Source organism: Pteropus medius, unplaced genomic scaffold (genome assembly GCF_902729225.1).
Source record: "Pteropus medius unplaced genomic scaffold, Ma_sr-lr_union100, whole genome shotgun sequence".
In the NCBI taxonomy this organism is placed as follows: Eukaryota; Metazoa; Chordata; class Mammalia; order Chiroptera; family Pteropodidae; genus Pteropus; species Pteropus medius.
Genome location: NW_024344378.1, coordinates 23,630,438 through 23,649,386, shown reverse-complemented (window position 1 = coordinate 23,649,386; position 18,949 = coordinate 23,630,438). Strand labels below are relative to the sequence as shown.

Below are 18,949 nucleotides of genomic sequence, written 5' to 3'. Positions count from 1 at the left end.
GAGTTATGAGTCAGGAGTCTCCATTTCAGCTGAGACCAAAGCAACCATGACGTATCGAGTTGGTATGTTGACATTTGTTCTCAGAAGTTAAGATGAGCTGGATAAGATGGCTCTGACTGCTATTCCCCAAATATAAAGAGTCTGTGGGTTCCAAGGGAGAGAATAAATAAGATAAGAACTTGTAAAGCGAGTGAACAATTGCACAAGAAATGAGGCTAGGATAAGATGAAAAAAAAAATACTCCTTTTTTCATATTCTCTCAAGGATCACGTGCCTGGAAGCAGAGCTCAAGTCTCTTGTGTTCAGCCTTCAGCTCTGGGAGAGGGAGATTGACTGAGCGCGAAGGACGGAGGGAAGAGAGAAAAGTTGCTGAGGCTGGAGAGGAGGCTCCTGCACATCTCTGTGCTATAATAGGGTGGGAATGTGGGCGCCATTTGGCATTGTGGGCCTCATTTTTGAGGTTGCCAAACCCTACAGGAGACAATTAGGAACCACTGGGAGTTCATGGTGACATAGTAAAAACTAGCTTTGTAATGGGATGAAAATGGCAACATTTGGAGGCCTTCAGAAGCTCAGTCTGGTGACTGAAGAGAGAGCCTAGAGGCAGGGATGTGGAAAGGTAAGGTAATACAATAAAGAAAGCCTGGACTAGGGTGGTGACAACTAAAATAGAAAGGCAAATTCACAAAAAAGAAATAGCAGCCTTTGGAAAGAACACAGGCACTTTGAGATACGGAGCTTAGGGGCAGATATGCAAAGAGGAATAGGGGTTCCCAAAGGGAACAGTGGGGATGGGTGCATTGAGTTTGAAGCAGTGTTTATGTCAAGGGGGTGAGAAGGGAAGTCAGGTCAGCGTTGGACACGCCAGAGAGCTATCAGCTTAGACAAGAGAAGTGAAGCCAGAAGAATGGATGAACCCCAAAGAAGCAAAAAATAATACTCTTTACCAAGCACCTACTGGATGCCAGACACTACATTAAGAGTTTCCCATTCATATTTCAGTATTCTCCTGTCCATGGTGCATTATCTCCATTTACGGATGAGAAAATATGATGCTTGGAGAGGTGAAGTACAGGGCCAAAGTGGTACAGCTGGTAACTGGGAGCACTGGGATTCCAACCCAGGTTTTCTGGCTCAAAACCCCAACTCTTAATCACTACAGTATTCTGAAAGAAGAGCAAAGGGCTGAAGGCTGAAGGATACAGACATCCTCAGTCAGGAAGAAGAGAAGGAGGAGAAGCCAGCAAAGTGTCCAGCCAGGTAGGATAAAAAGTAGGTCTAGAGGTCCAGGGGCATGGTGAGGGAGGGTCCTATCAACACTGGTGCCACCAGACAGTAGATGAGGATGAGGATAAGACCTTCTATCACCATTTAGTAAAAAATTTGAAAATACAGGTGATTATTTCCTAATATTCGATCTTAGTTATTTATCTTATTTGGAATAGATTAAAAACCAAACCCCCAAATGTAATCATTTCATCATTTAAAAGAACCCCACCAGATTATGCATATATGTTACCTGAAGCTGTCACTGGAGGAGGGGCTGGCTTGGAGGAGTTATTTGGCTTCGTTGATCTATTTACCATGGGAGCTTAAAGACACAAATATATATATATAATGATTATTGATATGATCTACTGAAGGAGATTCACACTATGAGAAAATACATCATGGAAATGACAGGTCAGGCCAGAGAATTTGCAAAGTATGGGAAACATACTTATTAAACACATAAGCCATTAAAAGAAGCCTTCTCAAAAGAAACAGTTTTAGAATGAATATATTAATGATTAAAGGAATAATCAAATTATTTTATGATTTCATTAAAGTGAATACTGGCTTAGAATTTCCTTTGCCAAACCGGAGGTCTAGGAGATGAAAGAGGTTTGTTTGTTTGTCTGTTTGGTTATTTATTCATTTATTTAATCAGGAGACGTTTATTGAACCTAATAGTGGTTCAATATTAACAGCCACGTTAACAGCCCCACCTCCCTGGCTTCATGCAACACCTACCATTTCTTTCGGATTTCACGGGGGTTTGTTTGGGAGAAGGTGTTTATTATGTATTTATTGTTTCATGGTGATGGGTGGCTCAGGGATTCGGGTGGGTCTTGACGTTTTTGGTGATATTCAGGGAATGCAAGAGACAGTTGCGACATAATAGCAGAGTAAAAACTCAATACTGCTACTCTAGAGTGGAATTTATTAGAGGAGTAATGTTACCTGAAGAGGCATTGCTTACACAGGATTTCATTCTTCACAGGGACTATATCCAGAGTAAACAGGCACTGTTCCAATGAAGGTATGTGGCACTGGCTTTTTAAGATAAATTTGTTTGTCATTTGTTATTCTGTGAAGGATTTAAAAACAAAATATTTCTCATGGGCCTGAACTAGCACTGAATTTAAAGAATCAGGACACAGAGCATATTTCACTCTTTCATTTTTTCAGTCCTCTGCAGAAATTGTTCCTGGTGCAATATTTGCATGGCCAACATGGTGGCTTGTGACTTTATGACTATTAGGTGTTATGAAAAAGCCGTTCTAAATAAGGATAGCTAATGATGAGCACCTACTTGCTTTCATAATTCGAAAGGGGAGTATTAATCATGGAAAAGGATGAAAGAAGAAGGCGAAGGCTATGAAACACAGAGATGGGTCACTCGCTGACGCCTCTGCTCAGCTTGCCAAAGAAGGCCAATGCTGTGGCCACAGAGGAGGTCTGGGCACCATCATTTCTAAGTTCCTTGGTGCTTGCTACCAAATAGTCTCGTATGATTCCATCAACTGCTAGAAGTTTACAGGTGCTTAAAACTACAAACTCTTGCCTTTTTCAGATGGAAGTGAACTGTTTTCTGTGGGATGAATGTAGTTTTCATCTTCATCTTCCACAGGGACCACATAATCAGCCTAAAAGAAATGCAGAAATGAATAAAAAGGATGCCGTACATGCATAGTTTACTGTATGAGGAGTGATTTTTAAAACTATTTATTGAGATATAATTCACATAGCATTAAATTCTCCTATTCAAAGTGTATAGTTTGGTGGTTTTTAGTATAATCACGGAGTGCGTAACCATTATCAAAATCTAATTTTAGAACATTTTCATCACCCTGTACCCATTAGTTACTCCCCACCTTCCCCTTCCCCTCACCTAGTCAACCACTAATCTATTTTCTGTCTTTAATATTTGGCCATTCTGGACATTGCGTATAAATGGAATCGTACAATATGTAGTCTTTTGTGACTTCTTTCACTTAGCATGATAATTTCAAGGTTCAACGATGTCATAGCACTGAATTGTCTTGGCACCTTCGTCAATAATATAGGGAGGGACTGATTTTATAATGATATGAGGCGAATGAAGTAGTCAGATCTCAAGTAGTTTTACAACCTGCCTTGGTGGGTAGCCAAGATGGGTACTGGGAGAACCAAAAAGCAAACATTTATTGAGCACTTACCGCCAAGTGTTCATCTGAGTACTTTATATGTGTTATCTCACTTAATCCTTATAACAACTCAATAAGGTAGATACTACTATCGACTCTCCCTCCAGACTAAGTGCCTCCTTTATAAGTCCCATCACATCCCTCTGCATCTTAGAGGAGGACCATGGAGGAGCAGAGAAAAAAAGAAGGCGGAGGAAAGAAAGCCGGGTGGGACAGGGCAGGGAAGCAAAGGAAAATAAAGATAGGGGACTATCTCATGGAAGAAAGAGAAGGGAAGAGAAAACCAAGGGAAGAGAAAAGAAACCAAGGGAAAGAGAAAGAGGAGGTAATATGAGGGGCACAAACCCAGTTCTGATATTATATCACAGACCTCTAGTAAACGAAAGCTTACAATAAGGTCATATATATGCCATTTTTAGAGAAAAAAACACCTTTTCAGCATAATTCTGGAGAGTTAGAGGCAGGCAATGAAGAGGCAAGGTGGTTAGTGCTGGCTGGAGAGCAAGGATCGGGGAAGGAAGACATGCCTGAGTCCAGACGGTCCTGGCGCCTTCCTCCCACCCCCACCCTGCATCCTCTCACGTGGTTTAGGAAGCCTTCGGGGACAGGTTTACTTTACCTCATCCTCAAGATCTTTGGGTTTGGGCGGGACTTGAGGTTTCGGCAGAGAAGTTGAGGTCGGCATTGTGGAGGCCAGCCTAGCCTTAGCCGAAGGCCAGCTGGGCTTACAGGGGAGGGTCTTGCTGAAGGGCGGAGACTGCCTCTGGCTTGATCTATTGTCTTGAAAAGAACAAGACAACAAAGTATAAGATGAAAGGGCTCTGGATCATTCATTCCCTAGAGGAAAATAATTGAGATCTAGAAAGTATGAAACCTCCTGCATTTCTGTAGCCACAAATGATTAATGGGGCATTCCTTAAAAGTAAAATAACTTGTTAGGCAAAAAATTTCAACTGCCCGTTGATTTACATTATAAAAACAAGAAGACCGTCCTCAACGAAAACATCTTCTCAGAGTGAGATGGAAACCCACAGACTCAGGAGAGCTGACAGCCCAGCACTCTGCAAAACAGCATGGGGGTCTCAGAGGAGGTACTCCTTCATGGTTCACTTGCTCTGTGAACCCTTAAGAGCAGCGATTCTCAGTCCTGCTTACATATAAGAACTACCTGAGACCTTTAAAAAACACCGAGGCCTAGACACCCCCAACCCAGATATAATTGGTTCGAACTTCTGGGGAGGGACCTGGGATAATAGATTTTAAAAGTTCCCCAGGTTATTCTTAGGTGTATTCAGGGTCATGACTACTCATCTGAATGAACCTACATGTTCTTCCCTCAATGATTTTCCTCAAATGGAGAGAGAATTCATGGAGGACCCGTGAGTTCTTCCCATCCAAGACTGTCCTCAGAAGCTATCAGGCTCTGAAGCCAAATGGCCCTGAGCTCGGTCCCCTGCTCTGCCACCCACCAGCTGTGCTTCTTTGGATTAGTTATTCATTATTCAACCTCTCTGGGACTCATATTCCTTATTTTATTTATTTATTAATTATTATTATTATTATTATTATTATTAATGCTTACAGCACTTGGTCTTCCTAGAAGGTCTCCCATCCAAGTACTAACCAGGCCTGACCCTGCTTAGCTTCCGAGATCAGACATCAGGCTTGTTCAGGGTGGCATAGCTGTAGACCATGGACCATGTCTTTGCTGGGGCGTCACATTCCTTATTTTTAAAATGAAGATCATCATATCCACTGCAGAGAGTTGTTATAAGGATCAGGAAGGAAGCAGTGACAGCAGTGTGTCTGGCAGGGTCGACACCTAACTAATAGAACTAATATTACCCAGTTAATGTGGTGGAGGACTTAGGCAACATGGCATCTACCCAGTTCATTCTGTGAGCACAGACTTGGACTGATTCACTGTAGGAAAATCTTAGCATAGGAATAACCTGGTGTGCTCCTATCCTGGGAACAGCACAGGCACTTACAGTGGCTTCCTGCTGCTTCCTCCTGCCACAGCCCACCCCCAGCTTGATGCATTCACCTCCTTTGCCTGTCATGTCAGCTCTGCTCTCGTGGCGCCTGCTCCTGCCCTCAGCCTACGCGTCGTCTGCCTCGTTGAAGGTATGTGGTTAACTGCATATTTTGATGCCTCCTCAGAAGCCTCTTTCTAGGTGGTATATCCGTGCTCAGGCACGAGGGCATCCACTTTGCTATGCCTAGAACTCTGTCAGTTTTATTTGCAGCTCTTGGAGTGTACTTAGTTTTCTTCATGTAAGATTTAAGCTCATCAGAAGTAGTAAAACACAAGAGAGGCTTTGAAGAATGTGCCCTTGAATGAGACACTTAACCATCCTGAATTGTGGTTTCCTGGTCTGTAAATGGGCCTAGCACAGACCCTTCTCTCCCAGGGTTGTTGAGATGATTGAACAAGGTCACTTAAAAATTTGGTGGGTGGTGTGTAGAGCAGAATGATGAAGAGAGTGGATTTGGAGGCTGGGCTGACTGGCTCGCATCCCAGCTCCACCACTTATAAAACTCTGGATCGTTAGTTCACTCCTCTGAGCCTCACTGTCTTTCTTTGTAGGGTAGGGCTGAATACTTCTCTCATAAGATTATTGAGAGGGTGCACTAGGCCATGACCGGAAAGCACCAAATTGTAAACTATCAAAAGTCTGAGAGTATGTCCGTTTTGCTTACTGGTGAATGCTCGGTGCTTAGCATAGCTCTGGCACATAGTAGGTGCTCAATAGATTAATCGTGGCATGAAGCACCAGTGCCCGGTGGCTTTAAGGAGGCAGCTAATGACAGTGATAATGGACACAGAGCCCTTTACAGGTAGGGGCACTCTGTACATATGTAAGCATCACTGTGGTTATCACCGACACATCCCCTCCAAAGACTGGAACACAGACTTCTTGTGGGACATTAAAAGCCACTCGCAGGCCTAGAGACCAGACTTGAGCTGTGTCCACTTAACCTATGAGGCTAATTCCAGGCTTAGAGTTGCTCACCGCTACCCTCGCCCCCAGTTAAAAGTCCACAGTCTAGATTCAGTGTGTGGCAGCCGGCCAATGTGGGGCAACCGTGGAGGAAGGAGGGGTATTAGCAGACACTGGGGCCCTTGACGGTCATCCTTGCCCTGTACAGATGTCTCAGGAGAAATTCCAGAACCTTGAGCTTTGGAAGCCGAAAGAGAAGTAGGGACTAATTTCAGGGTTGATTTGTCAAGGGACTGTCCGGAGTTGGGAGCAACCATCCAGCTGTGCTCATTTATCTTTCACCTGTTTTCAATGTTCCCAATTTAGGAAGGATACCTTTCCTCAAATGGGCAAGCTTGCCAGCTGGGGCTCCATTACCTGTGAGTGACCAGATGACCCACTTGGAGGAGGTGAGTGGGAGGTGCCCACCAACCTCGGCCTGCCCCCGCCTCCCCGCTGCCCAGAGGGCTGAGCACCCAGGGCCTCACCTACGTACTCGCCCCTGGCGAAGGGCAGGGCTGGGTGAACTGTCCTTGTCTCCTGCTCAACAGGTGGTGGCTCGTAACTGTCATCCCCTGTCTCCTCGGCGGGCAGCACATACATCTCCGAGTCAGAGTGCTCGTCTGGGTTTTCATAATCGCTGTCCTGCAATTACAGACACCTTGCTCAGTGCCCCTCTGTGCTTAGTTGTCAGGATGGCTCCTGCCTTAGGGGACCAGAGCTACTCCCCCAAAGTCAGGAGGGGGAAGCAGGGCTTGGAGAGGCTGGCTCACCCAGGTTAGGCAGCCAGTAGAGGCAAAGCCCACACACAGAGTTGCAGCACCCCTGCTGGTTAAATGGTCCACCTGTCGCAGAGTTTATCACCTCAACCACTATCTTGCAGGGGGGAGGGGGGGCCGACAGGTGGACCATTTAACCGGCAGGGTGGCTGCAACTCTGTGTGTGGGCAAAGAAGAACAGTCGGAGAGAAAATATATTTTAAGAAGACAGAAAAAGGGCCTAATAAAATAGAATAAGCAACAGGTTTTATTTATTATAAAAGCAGACAGTTGAGGAAAAAGTAAGTTTAATAAGGAGAGGATAAGGAGATACACAGAAATACATAGATACCTCTGAGGAGATGAGGTTTAAAAAAAAGTTTTGTTTTTTTAAACAGAGCTGGGAAGCCGTAGGGACTAGGATTCAAACTGACTCAGAGTCTACTCTCTTCCTTTTTTCTTTTAAATATAAAAGAAATTTTATTTAAGTTAATATGAAAAATACATTGATATGGTCTAAAGTTCAAACAGTTCAGAAGGATATAGTGACGTCTTCTTCCCAGCCGCTCAGTTCCTCTCCCCAGAGGCAGAGTTACTAGCTTCTTGTGCATTTTGTTCAGAGATAGTTTATGTATATGGCATGCATATGTATATTGTATATTCATGTGGAAGAAATATTTGGTTCGGGACTTAAGAGGTCCTCTGACCTCTGTGTCCACTGCCCCCACGGACTGCCTGACACAATGCATGATCCTTACATGATTTTCCAATGAATGGAAGATATACCTGCCCTTCGGCTTGTCTCCTTTACTTGCCACTGTATGACACTGATGCAGGTATACGTGCTGCGAGTGTGGCGCTTCCTTCCCTGCTGTAGCCTCAGGACCTGTGACAGGGCCGGCACGTGATAGGAGCTCGGTATGTTTGGAATGAATGAATGAATGAATGAATGAATGAATACACGAGTGAGGACTGTGCTTTCCTCCTCAGTCTGTAGGGAGACGAGGAGAGAAGAATAAGGTGAAGAGCGAGATAGGAATGAGAAAGGAAGCTGAAAAGAGAGTGTTCCCTGAGGTGTTTGGAGGAGTGCTGGGAAAGGGAATAAAAGGATGATAATAATAATAATAAATATTTATTATTATTATTATTATTATAGCAACATTTCTCCATACTGCATACTTCATTTACTCCTCACCACAATCACATGAGATTGTTTTTTAGAACCCTCATTTTATAGTCGAGGAAACTGAGGCACAGAGGAGTTGAGTAATGTGAGTCTGCCATCTGGGTTCTGGAGAAGACGATGACTATTTTCAGGCAGAAGGCTGAGGAGCTAGAGTGGGAGTGAAGGGTGGTCCAGCGGGAGGCTTGACAGGGCCGGGGCCTGGCTTCCCAAGGCTAATCTCGTCTGGCATGAGGTGGTGGAAGGCCTCCTCATCCAGGCCATGGACCTGATCGCTGCTGTGGCGGCCTCCTAGGCAGTCATCAGTACAAGTGCTGAGGAGCAGTGTTTTAATAAACATCTGGAAAGTGAAGGAATCAGCGGGTACCCAGACACACGTGCCAGAGTGGGAGACCATTTGGGGGCCCCACTTTGTGTCAGTTTTCATGGATGAGGAAAGGAGCTTCTGAGACTTAATTACCTGGCAGCTGAGGCACAGTGTGGACACGGGGGAGGACACTGGAGTCCTTGAAGCTCCTCAGGCAGAGCAGCCTGACTGAGAGGATCTCAGTGGCAGAGGTGGCAGAGGGGTTGAAGAAGAGAGACTCCACGTCAGCTGTTCCTGGCACCTGTTCCTCTGACACTGGGCTGCCTACCGATGGTAACCCCCATGAGGACACAGCATAGGACCTCCTCCAGGGTTGGTGCCTACTAAACAGCTGTGGAGTGAATGAATGAACTGAGCTCCTGTCTTGAGCTCTGAAGGGACTGAGGAGGAGGAAATAGGTGCTCAAGAGAAGTGCTGGGCTGGCCCTTCATTTGGATAATCTTTTCTATGGGAGATGTACCGTGAGCACCTCCTCCTTCAAACACAGTGGAATGTGTTGAATGCCTTTTTTTATCAGGAGAATAAAAAAGGAATCTGTTCAAACTTCTGAGACAGTTAAAGAAAAGTCCCCTTTTCCTCCAATTATTCTCAATTCTGGAAACAAAATTCATGTATTCATTCAATACTTGAACAAGTGCAATACATTAGATGATCTGATGGAAACTTTGAAGAAGCGAATGTGTAATCAGACACAATTGTCCATTCATTCATTTAATTTATTAATATTTGTTGAGTAACTACTATGTGCTAAGCATCGTGCTTGACTCTGAGCATAGTCCCTGACCTCATAGAACTTATATTCTAGCAGGGAAGACCAATGACAAACAAATAGTGAGTAGTAAATAATTAAATCATCAAACAGATAAGAAGTTATCACTAGTGACAGATGCACTTAAGGGTGCTGAACAGGGTCCTGAGGCAGACAGCAGCGGGAGGAGTGATTCTATCTTGGATGGGGATACCCGAAAGCCTTCCTGAGAAGGAGACATTTAAACCAAGCCTGAAGGACAAGAAGGAGCCAACCAAGTAAGGAAGAATGGGGACTCTCTTTGCTTTCTTCTCTTTGCTCCTTCTTCCTTCTCCTGTTCAAGGACCATGAGTCCGAAATGGCTGAGGAAGACAGGACCGCTCTCTGTTGTAGGAACTGAGGGCAGACCTGTGTATCTGGGATGATGAACAAGGTCTTGCTGAGGGGGCTCAAGGAAGGCTGGACAGGTCCACAGGGGCCAGATTTCATCAGGCCTGGAGGTGTTAGCAACAAGCTTGGGTTTCATTCTATGTGTAATGGGAATCCAATAACATAAAAGTAATCGTGAGTGAATGTTTACTCAGTCCTCATTATAGCTGGTACCTTGATTTTGGTGGTCAGACTTTGAGAGTCATTCCCTCCTCTTCAGGCTGATTTTATTTTGTGCTTTCTAAGTCCCCACTGTGTGCTCTTTTTATCCAGACAGTAAGCTGTTTTCTGGGCTTAGCTCAAGGTGAAGACCAGCTTCTTAACTTTGATTCAGATATAGCTTCATGCGTGCTGCCAGCAGGGGGCGCAGTTGCCGTGCTCTGGAGGGATCAGGGACTGCTGGGCTCTGGAAAATAACTCCATGCCCAAGTGACCCTTAGAGAGGCCATCTTGTCCCCTCTTAAAAAATCTTTTTTTTCTGCAGGAAGGAACTCCTGTCTCTTGTTTCTCTGAATAAACTCCAGATGGTGTACACAACATGGAACTGGGCTCAGGCTCATTTCTGGGTACTGGACAGGGGTCCTGGGTTCTCATTCTGGGCCACTGAGTGAGTGACGATGGGCAAGTCATTTTTATTCTCTTGGCCTCAGTTTCCTTATATGGTGTGTTGTTGAGTGGAGACCCTCTCAGATCCCTTCCAGATATATAATTTACAGATTGGAGCAGGCTGATATTCTGTATGAATTTGATATGTAAGGAATAATTGTTGTAAAGAAAAGTTTTCAGGATGTCTTATGCCTATAAGACTCAGTCTAAGACAAAAGTGGCTGCTGGGGCCCCGTGGGTTGCAGAGGCACCTTAAAGAGGATTATAGTTAATTCTGATATACCACCCTCATATCCAGGTCCCCTCTCTCACTTTGTGGTCCCCGATGCTCTGCTAATGTCTACTTGGTCACAGCAAACAACTTGGAGTTTAATAGCCTGGGTCTATGAGATCTGAGGGCCTGGGTGTGAATTTTGGAAATGCAAGTTACTTAAAGTCTCCATGCCTTGATGCCTTGGTTTCTTCACCTGTAAAATGGCAGGGCTGATATTCAAAATGTTTAACAACTAATACAGCCCAGGTTCTGACCATGGCCCTACAGAGTGTCCTAGAGGTCCCTTGATGTGCCAGACGTTGACTCTTTAGTTATTGATTTGTTTGGGGTTCCTGGACAGGGGCCAGGAGGTGATGGGTACTGGGAAATTCAGGACAGAGGCATTTGCCAAATGATATGGACATTTTTAAACATTTTAACATCTCTTTTGGCCATGCTAGTGAATAAGCTGAATACCAGCAGAAAATGGGGATAAGAATGCCTACTCAGAGGGCTGTGGTGAAGATTAGATGAGGCTTGGCCTGGCACATAGTGGTGCTAGCTCAAGTCAGCCTTTATGAGGTTATTGCTGTCTTGTCTGTAGGTGGCCCTTCCAGCTCAGCCATCTCCTTTCTGTGATGTGCAGCTGACTACCAGCGTGTAACTTGGAAGCAAGCTCTTACAAAGGCCTCCCACGGACCCTGGTGGAAATGGTACCCTCCTATTCCCAGGAGCAAATACTTACGAAGTCATCTGACCACTGCTCCTCTTCATCAGCAGGGCTCTCTGAAATGGCATGGGGGAAGCAGAATGCACAAGCGTAAATCTCAGTTGGCCAGTTCCATCCTGTCTACAAGCACCCCAGACCTGCCTTCCCTGCCTTGGGCTTCCTAGTCCCCTTTACTTGGCCTTGAGTGATTATTACAGTCATGCTCATTCACTTTTGAATCCTTTTTTTTTTTTTTTTTTTTTTTAAGTCAAAGCATTAAGAGAAGTCTTACTGGGAAAGAGAAGTGGTACATCTGACCCATGTCTATCTTTGTCAAGGGACATTATGAGGACCTTAGAGTAACCCAGTAGGAAACTGCAATCCATATTGTGTTGCTTCCAAGGATTTTTTTGAATCAATATGTGGATGGTATAGTAGGAACATTGGCCAGGAAGTCAAATAGACCTAAATTCTCATCCAGGCTCTGTTCCTAACTAGTTGGAGAGTGGGCAAGAACAACTAACATCTCTGGGCCTCAGTTTCTAGATCTATAAAATGAGGGGATAACTTCAAAGATTCTCTCTGGCTATAACTTTGACCTTTTTATTAAGAAATTTTTCATCCAGTGCTTTATTACATGCCAGGTAATATTATCAGAGCTAGCCCTCAAAAACCTTATGAGGAAACTGGGACCTAGAGAAAATAAGTCATTTTCTCAAGGTCAGATAATAAATGGTTGAGCCAAAGCCATCCTGATAAAAAAGAATGAGGCTGGAGGCATCACTCTGCCCGACTTCAAATTATATTACAAAGTGACAGTAATCAAAACAGCATAGTATTGGCAGCAAAACAGATGCACGGACCAGTGGAACAGAATCGAGAGTCCAGAAGTAAACCCATATTTGTAGGGGCAAATAATTTTCGAAAAAAAAGCCAAAAACATACAGTGGAGAAAGGAAAGCCTCTTTGATATATAGTGCTGGGAAAACTGGAAAGCCACCTGCAAAAGAATGAAACTAGACTGTTGTCTATCACCACATACCAAAAATAACTCAAAATGGATTAAGGACCTGAATATAAGACCTGAAACAATAAAATGCATAGAAGAACACAGGAACTAAACTCAAGGACCTTTGACTTAAAAGAGGATTTTTATGAATTTGACCTCAAAGGCAAGCAAGGGAAGTAAAAGCAAAAATAAATGAATGGGACTACATCAAACTTAAAAGCTTTTGCTCAGCAAAAGAAACCGTCAACAAGGGTAAAGAGACAACCATCTGAATGGGAAAATATATTTGCAAGCAACGCCTCCAATAAGGGCCTCAAATCCAAAATTTACAAAGAACTCATACAACTCAATAATAACAGAAAAACAAACAATCAAATAAAAAAATGGGCAGAGGACCTGAACAGACACTTCTCCCTAGAGGACATACAAATGGCCAACAAATATTTGAAAAGATGCTCTACATCGCTAGCTATTAGGGAAATGTAAATCAAAACCACAATGAGATACCATCTCACACCTTTTAGAATAGCTATAATCAACAGGACAAGTAATAACAGATGTTGGAGAAGATATGGAGAAATAGGAACCTTCATATACTGCTGGTGGGACTGCAAATTGGTACAGCCACTATAGAAAACAGTATGGAGTTTCCTCAAAAAACTGAGAATTGATCTACCGTATGATCCAGCAATCCCTCTACTGGTCATTTACCCCAAAGACTTGAAAACTCCAATCCGAAAAGATAATGGCACATCGATGCTCATAGCAGCATTATTCACGGTGGCCAGGACATGGAAGCAAATGAAATGTCCTACAATAGGTGATTGGCTAAAGAAGCTGTGGTACATATATACAATGGAATATTACTCAGTCATAAGAGATGAAATACTGCCCTTTGCAACAACATGGATGGACCTCGAAATAATCATACTAAGTGAAATAAGCCAGACAGAAAAGGTTGAAAATCACATGATATCACTTATATGAGGGATATAAACTTAAAAGCAACAAATGAACAGGACAAACAGAGACTCATAGACATGGACAATAGACTAGTGGTTACTAGAGGGGAGGAGGGAGAGGGAAAATAAATAAAATGTTATAAATAAATAAATAAATAAATAAATAAATAAATAAATAAATAAATAAAAGAATATAAAATAAAATAAAAATAAATAAATGGTTGAGCCAGGAGGTGAACCTTGCAGGCTGACTTCCAAATGCATGCTCCGAACCCCAATGCCATGATGCCTCCTGTCTTTGAGCTCCAGGGTGCAGGCACCATTCTAGGCTCTGCAAGGTGTAGTATAAAATGGATATGACAGGTCTTACGTAGTTTATGATCTTGAAGAATAAAATAGGTCTGAATTATGACAGCCAAGGAGAATATGTTACCCCTTTTTCTCCAAAACACATTTAGAGTCTGAGAAGCTTAGCATCTATCTCATCACATAAATTGACCTTTGAGATTAAATACAATTCACTCTGCTCTGTAGGAGATCAACCAGACACAGTCCAGATGGCAGAGTGGCTCCAATGACTGTACCGCAGGGTCCCAGCTCCCCTTCCACTTCACTGAGAAGACACTACTAGAGGGCCCAGAGGATAGCCCCTCAATCAACCAGAACCTCAACAGAACCTTTTGGGGTGGTTCTATCCCCTGCCACAGTAAACCACTGACTCCAGCTCTAGTTGGCTACCACTGAGGCACAGGGAAAGGAATTGAGGAAATGAAATGGGAGCAGGAAGGAGGTTTTGGATCAGAGTGGCCAGATTTTAAGCAATGGCATCCCTTGGGATAAACACGATAGGCGCTAAGAAGGAGCTTCGTTCTACAAGCCAAATAATGGGTCTGACTTTGACATTAACAGAAAAATAATTCTTATTAAATTATTTTTTGAGTTGACTTATACAAAATTATGGTATACTGCAACAATTTGGGTGTACCAAGAAACTGTAGAAGAATAGGCAAATAAGTCCTCTTCCCAATATACCAATAGCTGGCACAGAGGGGGAATACATTTTTAGTACCTTAAGTTTAGGGATAATTGAAAATCAACACTTAAGGTGACAAGATCTTTTTGTTTCAACCTTTAAAATAGAAACCTTTGTAAAATGGCTTTATGAAACACACTGCCCTGCCTTAGCCAACTCTAGCTGCTGAACCTTCTCAGTGAGTCGGGGTCCACTTTATGATCAGTTACAGCAGCCATCTAACTAGTTTTCCTGTCTCCGCTCTTTCCTCTCCAATCGTCCTTCCTCCTGTTTCTAGTTATTTTCTTAATGGTTGGATCATGATGTTTCTTTCCTCAAGAATCGTCAGTGGTTCCCTATGGAATAGAGTCAAGGCTCTGTGTTAACACATTCATATGCCTTTACCTCCTGTCCCTCCGTTGAATTCTCTTGCTGTAGTTTCCCGTGTTCACTTTCCTGAAGGCTTGTTCTCCCATCCTGCACATTTGATAGTTCTCTGCTCTGCTCATGCTGTTCCCCTAGCCCGTGTTCCTCCTTTTATGGAAATCCCTGTTATACTTCCTCCGTAAAGTCTTCCCCTGTCCCTCTGGTCTTAACCCATTACTCCTTCCTCTGGGCCCCCTTAGATGCTGCCGGCACCTTGATGTCAGATGTGCTTCATTCTGCCCTGTGCTCCAGTTAATTTGTTTGTGTTACTCTGTATTGAAAAGCAAGGCCTATTTAATCGACCTTTGTATCTGGATGGCATTCTGCATTTGTAATTCCTGCACTAATAAAGGGACGAACCAATAAATGAGTCGAATGAATAAAAATTAAGATAATAAAAATAGGTGCTATTTATTGAACACTTCCTATATGCTGGGTACTAGCTTAAGTGTTATAAATGTATTTCTTCATCTATCTTCAAAATAGTACTACGCAGTAGGTGCCATTATCATTTCTATTTTACGGTCAAGGAAACTGGGGCTAAGAGAAGTTGCAAAATCTGTCTGAGGCCACTTGGTTAGCTAGTATGAGGGCTGGATTGGAGGTCTGGCTATCTGTTGGCTCCTGCAGCTGAAATTTATGAACCACCTGGCCCTCCACTGAGCATTCGGATAAAACTTTAGAGAAACAAGAATGACCCAATTCAGGTGTTGTGGCACATTGAGGAGGTAAAGAGACAAAAATATCGTGTGATAAAGATTATTTGATGGTGCCCCATCCTCCTCCAGCTACCCATCTTCTAGTCCCACAGACAACTCACAACATCATATTTATAAAGTCACAACCTTGCAGGCCATTGTCCAGACTGAAAAGCACAATATCCACAGTAGTGGGTGGTTTTCCAGCATCTCAGGGAGATAGTGTGCGATAGTGGTTTTAGAGCCAAGTTTCCAGGTTCAAATTCTGACTCTGCTCTTTACTACCTGCTTGGCAATAAACCAGAACTTTAACTGTTTAAAGCTTAATTTGTAAAACAAGGATACAAATAGTGCCTGCCTCATGTTTTTATGAGAATCAAGCAATATAATAAAACATGTGAAGTACTTTGCAAAGCCTGGCATGCAGTAAATGCTGTATGAATGTTACTTATTTTTATCTTGGGCATTAACAATTCTTAATAAATTCTCAAAATAAAATCAATTCTATTTTACTCTAATGGCTACCATGTAGTATGGCTACCACAAACACATGAATCCAAGAAAGCCTCTAGTGTAGTGGGTACAATTTTCGAGAGGGTAAGTTCAAGGTTAATAAGGGCTGGGTAGTTTAATTTTGGGTGTGGGATTGCACACTCCTGCCAGGAAGCTGAGATGCTGGTTGGACCTCCTTGTCAGGGAAAACTTTTCCTATTGTGTCATGTACCTGGTTTGGGGCTAATGCTCCACTGACTGTGTCATAATCGCACGCCACACAATAGAGGTACTCCTCCTTTTGCCTGGCCCTGGTTTTATGATTCATGTGGCCCTCCCAGGCCTGTGGGCACAGCGCCTGGTAGTTTGAGACATGTGAGAATGGCCACGATGGCTCCATCTCAGTGTCTGCTCTAGGCCGAGAGATACAGGGTTTTGAGCTTGGGACCCGGGGTCAGACTTCCTTATTTAAAATCCCAGTTCTGCCACTTGCTAGCAGTGTGACTTTAGGAAAATTGCTTAACCTCTTGTTCTCAACTTTCTCATCACTAAAATGGATGTTAGTAGTAGTACCTATATCATAGGGTTTTGAGAAAATGAAAATAAAATAACATATGGAAAATGTTTAGAGGAGTACCTGACATATAGTAAAGACTCAGCAAACAATAGTTATTACTTTTCATTTACTTTCTCTTTAATTCTCATAATAACCTGAAAGATAGGGTAATCTAATCTCCAGATCAGGAATCTGCGGCTTTAGGAAGTTACAAAACTTTTCTAGGTTTACACAGTGCTTAAAAGAGGTAAAGCTGGAAAGGGATGCACCCCAGGCCAAAAGGACCCCAAAGTCCAAGGTCTTCTCTCCAATCCACTTGTACAACAGTAGTAAAAGACCTAGAGTCTAGAACAGTCATATTTCAGACTGAAGACACACCAGGGCAATGTAAAATTTCCTGATAAGTGTCCCAGCACCTGGAATCATGGCCAGGTACTGGGAAGGTTCGAGAAGGATGCGTTCAGTGACAGCTGAGAGGTTACATGAGGCTGTGTGTCAGAAGTGGGATTAATTGGGCCTTGACGGATAAGCAGGACTTGGGTGAGAGGATGATGATGAAGGAGGGTGTCTTCCTTCCATCTGCTGAGAAAGGGGCTTGTGTGTCAGTCCCAGAAGCAGGGCTTAGCTGAGGGATGGAAGGGGGCATCCTTCAGGCACAGATGGTGAGCAGAATGAATGAGCTGTACTGGAGAGTCATAGGAGAATATGCTGAGAGGGAAAACAAAGCTAGATTCATGGCCAGCCATGTGGTACCACTGACAAGATAAAGATGAGGAGACTGGCAAGGATGGTGTTCGAGTAACTTAGCCATGAAGAGATAAAGGCTGAACCAGATTGGGGGTCTTGGGAAGGGGAGGGTATGGCTGGAAGGACAGTGTAAGGCTCTGTGGCAAGAGTTTGAGTGAAGAGGTGAAGGTGAGGGTGTGAATTTAGCCTCTTAGTTCTGGGTCATCTGGAGCACCAGAGACTGTGGGTCAGTGCTGGCGGCATTCCAGCCATGGGCTTTGAGGGGTGTACTCCACAGCAGCATGTCTGACATACAGCCTCGATTGCGGCCCTGATTCTGCTCTGGCTGTGCTCTGGGCCACTGGGTCATCGCATTTCTCCTCTTCCAGGGCTGGTGGTGGGATGCAGGGAATGATGGGACTTCAGTGGGTGCAGGGAGGAAAGCAGGAAGGAAGGTGGGCTTGCTGCAATGGTGGAGACAGACGCGGGGAAAGAACAGACAGCAGAACTACAGAGGCTGCAGGGGAGGTGGTAAGTGGACAGGCCCACTGGGTATGCCCTGAGAGGAGAAAAGGATGTGACTTAGTGTGGGGAGCTGAGGCCAAGGCACGAGCCAGGCTGGCTGGGAGAGGTGGTTTGAGTCTAAATACTTCTTAGAATTCCCTTTGTCGATAGGTTTATTTATCCCTACCCAGAGCCCTGTGAACAAGGGGGCCCTCCTATTCAGGAGGGCAGGAATGGGCAACATAGTCCTGGCTTAGTCATCACCTACCTAACTGGGTGACGTTGGGCAGTCACTTTACCTCTCTGGTCTCCTATTATTCCTAACATGAAAAGCTTGGATGGGGTGATCTTTTGGGACTTTTTAGGCTTTAAAATACCTTTGAGTCCAAGTTTCATTCCTCTAGTCTTAGTTCCATGAAGTAGGACTGATGTGGAATCAGCTCTCCCCATGTCAGCTTTGCTGGTCCCACCAGTTAAGCGTATAGACGAGGAGACAGAAAACCAAGTGAACGCTGGCTTCACTAAAGACACCAGGGCAGGGGGCAAAAGCAGTGTTACGTTTCACTCCTTTCGAGGACAAAGGGGTGTTGTACGTATCCTATAATTCTGTGGTGTTTACCGAAGAATCCCTGTGCAAGTATCATCCTCTCCCCACCCCGTTCCATTGCTCCGTTCTCCTCCCTGCATGACATCAGTGGTGGGAGAAGGTGGACCTCCTGGGGACATCACAACAGCCCTTGGATATCAGATCCCAGGCCTTATTCGGTTCTGACCTCTCAGCGGTCAGACTTAGTGTGGGGAGCTGAGTATGGTGTGTAGTGAGTATGGAGCTGAGTATGGAGTACAGTGTGGAGTGACCAGTATAGCTTCGGCAACGACTCCAGCAGACTCTGGGGGCACTACGGCTGGTCTCCCCTTTCCTCCCTAGTGAGCCAGACCTTAGACTTCAAAGGTACAGGAGGCTGTTCAAACTGAAAAGCAGGTTCTCGTGTTAATGGCAGAGGCTCTGGGCCTTCAGAAAAATAAGAAATGCCCCAGAAAAGTGTAACCATTTCAGCTTGCGTCAAAAGGAGGAACA

General features: G+C 44.1%; 1 protein-coding gene across 1 annotated transcript in view; it reads right to left on the bottom strand.

Annotated features, from left to right (window-relative positions):
* The window catches only part of BLNK (B cell linker), a 73,516-nt gene that overhangs the window by 23,949 nt on the left and 30,618 nt on the right, over positions 1–18,949 (bottom strand). Inside the window, exons 4-8 of the mRNA XM_039871647.1 lie at positions 11,523–11,563; positions 6,922–7,078; positions 4,069–4,229; positions 2,828–2,909; positions 1,520–1,591 (exon numbers count right to left, since the gene is read on the bottom strand). Of these exons, the coding sequence (XP_039727581.1) occupies positions 1,520–1,591; positions 2,828–2,909; positions 4,069–4,229; positions 6,922–7,078; positions 11,523–11,563 (513 nt within the window). The remainder of the gene's footprint in view (positions 1–1,519; positions 1,592–2,827; positions 2,910–4,068; positions 4,230–6,921; positions 7,079–11,522; positions 11,564–18,949) is intronic.